The sequence below is a fragment of the Lactuca virosa genome, chromosome 8 (genome assembly GCF_052849685.1).
Source record: "Lactuca virosa cultivar CGN04683 chromosome 8, Lactuca_virosa_CGN04683_v6, whole genome shotgun sequence".
NCBI lineage: Eukaryota > Viridiplantae > Streptophyta > Magnoliopsida > Asterales > Asteraceae > Lactuca > Lactuca virosa.
This window is the reverse complement of record NC_136433.1, coordinates 391,793,559-391,804,049: the sequence shown is the minus strand read 5'-3', so window position 1 is coordinate 391,804,049 and position 10,491 is coordinate 391,793,559. Positions and strand designations below refer to the sequence as shown.

Genomic DNA, 10,491 nt, shown 5'->3' with positions numbered 1-10,491 from the left:
GTTCAAGTTTCTCTCAAGTTATTCCAAGTGTATTTGGTGTTGTGTGAACCATTTGAGGTGTCACACTTGGGGCACTAGGCACTCAAGCTTCATGAAGACATTCTACATCAAAGAGGTATGTATTCTATCTTGTTATATTTATTATTTTGTATGCTAGATTAGGATAATACCTTGGATGTTCATAATTGTATGTATAATAGAGAAAACATAGATCCAAGGTATTTAGGGTTGCATGTACACTTAGGAGTGTTAGAATGCTCATAACCCAACAACTATGTCACTAGACAAGGAATACAGCCTAGCCTAGTCAAGGTGGATGAGTTCATGGAGACCCCATCGCCAAGCACCCTCAGAGATGCCCAAGGCTTGAACGGAAAGCTCACAGCCCTCAGCCGCTTCATTTCGAAATCGGTTGAGAAGGCTATGCCACTCTTTCACGCGCTCAAGGGTTGTATCGAGAAAAATAACTTCCAATGGTCAGCAGCAGCGGAGGCAACACTTCAACAAATCAAAGAGGCCTTGCATAAATTACCCACGCTGGCTAGTCCTATCCTAGGCGAGACATTGCAAATGTACCTCTCGTCTGTTTTGGTCGTGGAAAGAGAAAGAAGGCAGACACCGGTCTACTTTGTTAGCTGGGCATTGCAGGGCCCCGAATTCAATTATCCCACTCTCGAAAAACTAGTGCTCGCACTCATCTATGTCGCACGGCGCCTGAGGCGCTACTTTCAGACGCACCAGATAGAAGTACTAACAAACTGTCCAATCAAGCAAATACTGCTCAAGCCAGAGACCTCTGGACGGCTCGCAAAATGGGCAATCGAACTGGACGAGTGCGACATTAACTACCGTCCACGAACGAGCATCAAAGGGCAGACGCTTGCAGATTTCCTGCTCAAAATCCCTGGGGGAGGGGAAGACAGGAACCATGAAGGAATACCAGCAACAGGGAAATCACCAAATCATAGCCGGATATGGACTTTATACACGGATGGTGCATCTAGCAGGGAAGGCTCAGGAGTGGGCCTAATCTTAACCAGCCCAGAGGGGAAGGAAGTCATTTACGGCCTCCGTTTTGACTTCCATACCTCCAATAATAAAGAAGAATATGAGGCTTTGCTCGTCGGCCTGCGGTTGGCCAAACAAATGGGGGCGGAAGCAGTGGTAGCCCTGACAGACTCAATACTGCCCGCCAACCAAATCAACAGAAGCTTCAAAACAAAAGATAAAAGGATTGAGAAGTATGTCAAGATAGTACAACGGCTTGTCAAGCCCTTTAAAGAGTTTATCATCAAGCAGATACCAAGAAGCGAGAACATAAGGGCAGACGCCTTAAGCAAGTTGGCGTCGACATGCTTTGACCACCTGTCCAATAAGGTCCTAGTGGAGGTGCTCAAAGAAAGAAGCATAGACGAGCAGCAGGTGAAGACCTTGACGACGGCCAAGTGCACATGGATGATCCCTCTGATCGAGTATTTGCAGCACGGTATTTTACCAGACAGCCATGACGAGGCCAAAAAAGTACGCGTTAAAGCACCCTCGTATGCGCTCATGGACGGGGAATTATATCGGAAGGGATTTACGACACCTTGGCTAAAATGTGTAGACAAGGCCAAAGGCAGAGAAGCACTCCAGGAGGCACACGCCGGTCAGGCGGGTGCACACGAAGGAGCGCGCGCTTTGGCAGGAAAGGTGCTTCGCATGGGCATCTACTAGCCAACCACACATCAGGATGCGGCGGAGTTAACAAAAAATGTGTAGAATGGCAGGCGTACTCTCCAGTCCAGGGGAACCATTCGGCTCCCCTGAAAAACATATCCAGCTCATGGCCATTCTACCAATGGGGGATAGACATCGTGGGCCGTTCCCAGAGGCCCCGGGCAAGGTAAAATATTTTATCGTCGTGGTAGATTACTTCACGAAATGGATAGAGGCCGAACCATTGGCATGTATATCGGGGAGTCAGGTGATCAAATTCATGTGGAAAAACATCGTGACCAGATTTGGGATTCCCAAGATACTCATCAACGACAACGGGCTACAGTTCGTTGAGAACCCGTTAAGAGATTGGTGCACCAACAAAGGAATCACGCAGAGGTTTACATCGGTAGCGCACCCTCAAGCGAATGGCCAGACAGGTGTCCAACAAAACGATCGTAAATGGAATCAAGAAGCGTCTTGGGAAAGCTAAGGGCAATTGGGCCGAAGAACTACCAATCGTATTGTGGTCATACAGGACAACACCAAGAGTGGGCACGCAAGAGACTCCATTCAGCATGACATACGACGCAGAGACAATGCTACCAGCGGAACTTACGGTGCGCTCGCTAAGAGCAACCCACTCCGAAGAAGAAACCAACTCCCAGGACTTGAGGATGAGTCTGGACCTCCTCGAAGAACGACGCGAACAATCCAACGTCCAGCAAGCTGCTTACAAACACACTGTCGAAAGGTATTATAACCAGCGGGTCAAGGGAAAAGCTTTCAAAGTAGGAGACCATGTGCTAAGGCGCAACGAAGCAAGTCGGGCCCAACCACAGGGCAAGCTGGGTCCCATTTGGGAAGGACCGTACAAGGTCATCGAAGCCAGTCGCAGTGGTTAGGGGTAGGGATGAGCAACGGGCCGAACCCGGACCGGACCGGCCCGAAGACCGAAAACCCGAAGACCGAAAATCGTGAATTACCTTACCCGAAAACCGGACCGTTTTTAGGTGTAGCGGGTCCGGGTTCGGTCCGGTCCGGTTACGGGTACTAAACCGGGTTTCGGGTTTTGGACCGAATTAGACTTTTGTAGTGTTGTTTACGGTTACGGTCTAATCTTGTTCTTGATACCAAACTGGGTTTCGTATGTTTGTTGTTTACGGTTTCAGGTTTTGTTTGTATGTTACTCTCTAGCATACTATTTCAAATTATAAACTTATTACGTAACATCCATCATTCGTATCTTCTTTGTTGTTTGTACAATTCGACTGAAAAAATACATAAAAGAAGATGAATATAACGGTACACTGCGGGACTCTAATTAGAACACGTGCAAATGATGTGTATGCAAACAAATACAAACGTTATTAAAAAACTACGCTATTTTTATAAAAAAACTGCACTATTTTTATGTAAAAAAATCTGCAGTTAACATCACTATTTTTATAAAAAAAAATTGCCATATTTTTATAAAACAAAACTGCACTATTTTTATAAAAAAAATTGCACTTAACAACATTATTTTTATTAAAAAATACTGCATTATTTTTTTTAGAACTGCACTATTTTTATTAAAAAAATTTGTACTAGAAAATAACTTTTGGTTTTTTAAGAAAAAAAAGCAAACCATAATGCGATCAAGAGAAGAAGCCGAAATCAAAAAAAATTGACAATATAATGTGATCCACAGGAGAGACCGAATCAATTCAATCGGACAACATTTTTTTTATTTTGGTAATTTTTGCTTACTGTTTGTCGATAAAAAAAAATATAAATACTTTTGGTTTTCCGGTCCGGTCCGGGTTAAATCCTTTAATTCGGGTACGGTCCGGTCCAAACCCCAAACCCGATTATTGATAAAAACCAAACCCGAAAACCGGCTCATTAATATGATAATCCGGTTCGGTCCGGGTCCGGTCCCGGTTTTTTTCCGGTCCGGTCCGGTCCCACGGGTCGTATGCTCATCCCTAGTTAGGGGTGGCAAAAGTCGACACGACACGAAAAAAATACATGACACGAAACGAAATTGGGACAAAATCGAAATTCGAATTCGTGTTCGTGTCGTGTTCGTGTTGTTTAAAAAAAACTGACGTCGTGTCGTGTCGTGTTCATGTTTGAAATTAGAAACGACAATAACACGACTAAAACACGATATATACACGACTATAACACGGTATTAAAACGAAATGAAACACGACTATAAAACGATACTAAAATGATAATAGCACGATAATTTCATTTTACACTTTATTAAATATTAGATATTTAATAAAAAAATAATAATAGGTATTTAAATTTATGCATTAAACTAATTAAAAAATTAATGATTCATAAGCTAGGGATTTCCATCGGCTTCTTTGAAAACCCAACACTAGAAATTATAATCGGCATTTTCCATTTCCCCATTCTCAATACACAGTAGAACCATAAACCATTGATGGCGGTGTTATTTGCAGACCATACGCAATCGATTCTATTAAAGGATTCTCGAGTTCATTATTGGTTTTTAAATTACAATCTCTCAACCACAAGTCGACAATCGGCAATCGAAAAACCTAAATGCTCTAGTCGTTTCCTGCTCTCACTTCTTAAACACAACCGCTTACTAAACAAATTTCGCTTCTGGTTCAGCTGTTCAGGCAATCGCAATCGACTCGTATACTTGCTTTATTGCTTCTCAACCACAGTCGACGCAAGAAAGGTAATTTTTTTCATGTTCCGTTAGCTTCTTGATTGTTGGATTGATAATTCTTGATTAATTTTGCGACAAGAAGAAACTGTATACATCTTGTCTCTTGATTACTTCTTGTATTACTTCATATTTGCTTCTGAGATACTTGATTTTACTTATACTTCTAGTCTTCTTGATTACTCTGAATTTAGTTATTATTTAAATAAACTTGTTTCGCTTCATATTACAGCTTCTAATATAATAATATCTAAAATTATAATCATGTTCATATAATTTGTACACTCCATATTTTGCTTCTGATTGCTTTCTTAGTTTCATATTACAACTTTCTTCTAAATATTTGTTTCCAATTTTTATTTCAAACAGTTTAATAAGAAATCGACATGAAGAGGGCAAAGCTTGATACAACACATAATAAGAAAAAGGCAAAGCTTGATAAAACAGATACACATTCTGCAGCTGTAGCTCCTCAGGTATTTCATTATTTTTTTAAACTTTTCCCCATCTAAATTATATAATTTCTGAAAACATACCCTCCTTTTTTATTTTAGGATGTTGAACTTGAAGAAGAAGCTGATGACATTGATGTTGTGGAGGTAGATGTTAAAGTAGAGGGTGAAGAAGATCGTGTAAAACTGGAAAGGGAAAGGTGGTCTGAGGTATGGAACTATTATACCAGACTTCCAATTGGTACAGATGGTAGGGAAATGGCTGAATGTGATAAGTGCAAAAAAAGATACATTTGTGAAACAAAAAATGGGACATGTAGCTTGAGAAATCACATTGCAAAGTGTCCAAGAAGGGACAACAGTGACATAGCACAATTCATTTTTGCAAAATCAGGTGGTTCCATTTCAATAAATTCCACAGTTTTTAAACCCGAAAGATTTCGTGAACTTATTAGTGAAGCTATTGTCAAGCACGACCTTCCCTTTAAATTTATAGAGTATGAGGGAATTAGAGATATTTTGCTTCCATGGCTCGAGATATTTTGAGCATCCACGTCTCCACTGTTGCATCCGAATCAGCCTTTAGTAATGGTGGTCATGTTCTTGATCAATATCGAAGTTCGTTGAAACATGAAAATGTTGAAGCTCTAATTTGTGCAAACGATTGGTTGTTTGGGATTAAACGTAATTTGTATTCTTCTTGAAACATTTGTATAAAGTATTTAATGTTTTTTAATATGTTTTTAATATTGTTTGTAGGTGATAAAGAGTTATATTTACAAGATCTTATAGAAGATGTTATGAAGCTGGATAGCAATGCCAATGGTACACATGAAGAAATGGAGTCACAAGCTTGAAGACATTTAGCAATATTTAATGACGTTTTATGTTATTTTCTGTCACTAAATGGGTATTTATTATGTTTAATTTAACTTTTTTGCAAGAACTATGAATGACATTATGGAATTGTATTTTTTTTTTTGGTAAATTATTTCGTGTTATCGGTTTTTTCGTGTTTTTTATTTTTTCGTGTTCGTGTTAACGAAAATAAACACGACATCGTATCGTGTCGTGTTCAGGTTGAGGGAAAATAATTTGTGTCGTGTTGTGTTAAATAAAAACACGGAACGACTGCCCGATTTGCCACCCCTAGCAGTGGTGCATATACACTAGAAACGATGGACGGAAGACAGATTTCGAGGACCTGGAATGTGAGAAACCTGAAGAAGTTCTACTTCTAGCACGCCCCCAAGCTGATCACTTAAAGGAAACGGCTAATGCCAAAGACTCAGAGCGCTTGGGCAGATGACTTTATCTTTTATTCAATATAGTGTGGGGTCGAGCACATTTTTCCCCTACTTCAAAATACCCAGTGTATTGAAAACAGGAGTCCTATCTATAATACTTAGCGTATTAACTCCAAAATGTTCAGTTTCCTATTTTTAATACTCAGTGTATTAATTCTAAAATACTTAGTGTATTGAAAACAAATGTTCCTTCCATAATAGTCATCGTATTAAGCCCAAAGGCTCAACGCATTAGGATAAGCTCTATCCATAGTACTCAGTGTATCGAATACTCGGTGTATTTGCATGGCTCAGAACAGGCCACAAAGGTTTAAATATTCAAAATGCTTATGCAATGGAAATAATAAACATATCCATGCGGCTTAGAGCCATGATTGATATAACATGCATGGAAGTAACCACAAACGAAATAGACTACATGGAAAATTAAATACATAAGAAGCTATTACAAAAGCAAGGCCTACGAGGCCCACATTAACAAACTATCCATCAGCAAAACAAAAAGTTACAAAGCTTCAAAGTTTTTTCACACCCCAGAGGGACAGCACACGATACAGAGTACCTCAAGAAACAGCAGGACCAACACCACTAGCACCATCCTTCAATCTCGGATCACCAGCGTCAGAACTGACACTACCACCCACGTTCTTGCCATTATCACCACCGCCATCACCATCATTAACACCAACATTACCACTGGCACCCTCGCCGCCATGACCGTCAATTAGCATACCCTCAGGGTCTCCTCAACGCTGTCAAAAGCACAAAACTCTCGGACGCCCTGCATGTCCAAGTCTCCCAAACCTAGCAGAGACGCATGATCCATACTGGCAAAAGCAAGAAGGGATTCGTTCACACTTAAAGTAGGGCCCGATCGGGAGTCACTAGCACTGGGATTGTGGGAACTAGAACCCATTTCAGACATCAAGTTTCTACGACTAGACTCCTCCCCAACAACAAAAGCAGCGTGGCGAATGAGACTCACGGCGCCGGTGAACTCCGGATGCTTGATCAACTTGTCTACAATTCGGACAACGCTCACGCGTAGAAACCAATCACTGGGCGACCTCAGCGTCCGCATGGACAATAGCAACCAACTTATCATGGTCGACAACATCATGCTCAAGACTTTCATTCTGGATCATCAATCCCTCATTATTTGTGTTTGAGAATCCACTTTGCTCTCCAGGGCAGATCGAACCTCTTCCGTAGCGGTCTTTTCAACAGCAAGCAACATGCATTTCTGTTCCAAACCCTGGACATCGTTTTCAAGTTCAGAGATTCGACACCTCAAACCATCCTCACGGGCGCTACACCTTGAATGAGCAACCTCCATTTTGTTGAGTGATTGAATCCGGCGGGCACTTGTAACCAGGTAAAACAAGGGTTGCGCAACGGCGTAGGACATGTTGTGGGGCAGGGTAGGACTGCCCATGGCTTCCATATCAGAGACGGTAGCAGGTGGAAACGCATGACGGGCGAAATCCACTGCATTGGCACGAACAGATAAACGAGAATCATTGTTGAGACTCCAAGAGGGAACAAATATGTTGGATCTAGAAAAATACCTACAGATTCCCTTGCGAGGAGGGGTCTGGTGCTACTCAATGTTACCATAACCCCTAGGGGGAAAAAGACCAGAAGGAGTTTGAGGAATAGATTGGATAAGAACTTCGGGCTGCTTAGTCGCCCTCTGATTCCCCTCATACTGTTGAACGTCATCATCAGGAATCACAACAATTGCTTCCGGCATCGAAGATATCGAATTCAGGAGACGAGTAAAGTTATGCCTCGACTGAACTCGCTTACCAATGTTAAGCGCACCGGTAACCGCCTCACCCATGGCCAAAATGGCTTTCCTCTTGGCCTGCACACGACGGACGTCCGAGATTATACCATCCTTGCTATCATCAACTACCTCCGTGGAGCCAGAGTAAGCACCAACAGGGGGAGAGATAGTCGAGATAGGGCGGACGGTCAGAAGGGTTTCCTCGACCAACGCCAATGTCCCTTTAGTCACGGGCGGGGTAGGAGTAGTAGCGGTTAAAGTAAGTTGGTCGATACGGCGGGGAGGAGGGAGATTGTCGACCAAGTCTATCTCCCGATGCTCCAGTTTCCCCCGATAGCGTTTCCGCAACACCTCATCCATAGACAATGGGGACTCGACACCTACACAGGCACTAACGCACCAGAAAAGCATGCAACCAAGCACAAAATCATTAACTTGTTAACCTCCTTAAAAAAAGAAGGGGGAAGAGAACGAGAATGTACGATAGAAACACTTACCATCAACAATGGAGGAAAAGACTGCCATCTTCCCCCGTCGCCGCCAGGAGGGGCTCATCCCCACACCAACAAGCAACGCCTCAGAATAGTCCTCGGGGCGACCTAGATACTCTTCAAAAGGTCGGCGATGCCCTGGTTATGAGGAAACAACTTGGGAGTGACGTCGGCAAAGGAATTCACATGGTACTGTCCACTACCCACCAAGTCGTGGTTGACCCACAACCATTTTTCCTGCCAGTTTTTAGGGGTCCTTCCATAAGGGACCAGGGTATGTCCTCCCCTTTGGACAGAAAAAGTACACTTGTCGCCGGTGCAGCAGAACCTGAAGAAATATTTAAAGACAAAGTAATCTGGGAGCAAACCGTTAGCACGACAAATCATCTCGAACGCCACCACCTTATTTATGGCGTTGGGGGTGAGCATATGAACGCTGCATCCAACTTTCTGCAAAACTTCCTCCTGGAAGTCAGTAAGAGGAAGACGTAAACCAGCGTCGAGAGTCTTCAAATAGACCCCCACTTTACCGGGAGGGGGAGACAGAATCGATCAACCGGGCAACGGGAACTCAACGCCGTCCGGTGGAGAAAGGCTATACGTATCTCCAAGAAACTTGAAATCGACTTCAGAAGGGATTGTACCAGATTGACCAGCCATGAGAGGAAAGATAAAAAAAGAACCCCAAAAGGAGGAAAAGAAGAAAGGAGAGGTAGCGAAGGAAAAGGGTGTTAAACATCCGTATAAAAATAGGAAAGGGCGGGATGTTCAAAATCCCTGAAAAAGTGACGTAACCGACAGCCATGATGAGCGGTCACGTCGCCATTAAAATCAAAGCGGCGGATGAACCAAAAATGGACACGTATACAGGGTAGTTGAGTCCAGAACGTTGTAGCTAGCGCAACAACGCTACGACTACCGGACTAGGGGACTTGATAACGTGCCCTATCAAGCATGAAAAGAGCCGCACCCGGCCGCGACAGAATGCCTGAAGGCTTAGCGCGCCCGACAGGATAGACCCAGCGGAGCTTAGCGCCCGCCAGCACCCCTGAGAGCAGGGCGCTCCTGCAGGAAGGATCGCGCTCGCTTAGGGCGCCTCCCGCTCCAAGACAAATGATACGGTCAAGCGACAAGGCAGACTATCAGGGCATTACTGCTAGAACCAATCGCAACGGTCTGACAGATAGAAGAGCACGATCCTCCAATCAGCGCCCCTGATCCTGTCGTCTCTGGTGATCCTGTCTCGTACAGACGATCAGGAGCGCCTAATATAAAAGGCTACACCCACAGCCCCGACAGGTAAGTCACATTCTCCAAGTAATACACACCAAACCCTAGAATACCTAACTGACTTGACCGACGGAGCGTCTTTCCGGGAGCTCCTCCCGGGAAACGGCTGACGGCCTTCTCTTCATTGTGACCTTACAGGAACGACGCAACAATCGTTGCCAGAGCTCGAACAAAACTTGAGATCAAGGTCGCATCAGTGAACATTTTATGACATTTTCTATTTTATTTATACATATGGTTTTTGAAAAAATGATTTTTTTTAATTAAAAAAATACATCTGTTGAAGGCCTTGATTGGGAATATCGACGTTTATAAGCGTGACCTCAATCAAATCCAACCACATGAAATAGCATCCACGCCGCACATGGGTGGTGTGCATGCCGTGTCTTTGTGTCCATTGAATATTATATAGCTTAGGATGTCGTGGAAATCGAATTGTGTTATGTACTTTTTATTTTTTGGGTGACTAGCATTCACTAATAACCATGGCTTTATTATACATGTTGGGTTGACAAGAAAAATCTCAATCCGTTTATAGATGGTTAAGGTGAATTGGAAAAAAATTCAACCAATTTAGTTAAATATATTTAATATGAATAATTTTTTTAACATGTTAAATGAATTGATTGAAGCCAAATCCAATCCATACATGTATCTGTTGGAAAATTTTAGTATCAATATTTATATTTTTACTAACTTTGTACATATATAAATATATACATATGTTTTATATATAATTAACTCTACGTGTGTTTGTGTTCTCCTTCATGAG

General features: G+C 42.7%; 1 protein-coding gene across 1 annotated transcript; it reads left to right on the top strand.

Annotated features, from left to right (window-relative positions):
- Positions 1-324: 324 nt before the first annotated feature.
- Positions 325-1,716, top strand: LOC145132002 (uncharacterized). The gene has a single exon (XM_079066643.1). The coding sequence runs from the start codon at positions 325-327 to the stop codon at positions 1,714-1,716; it is 1,392 nt and encodes a 463-aa protein (XP_078922769.1).
- Positions 1,717-10,491: the final 8,775 nt, after the last annotated feature.

Excerpts from the sequence above, each read along its gene's own strand:
- LOC145132002 (XM_079066643.1), top strand. The coding sequence starts at position 325 with ATGGAGACCCCATCGCCAAGCACCCTCAGAGATGCCCAAGGCTTGAAC.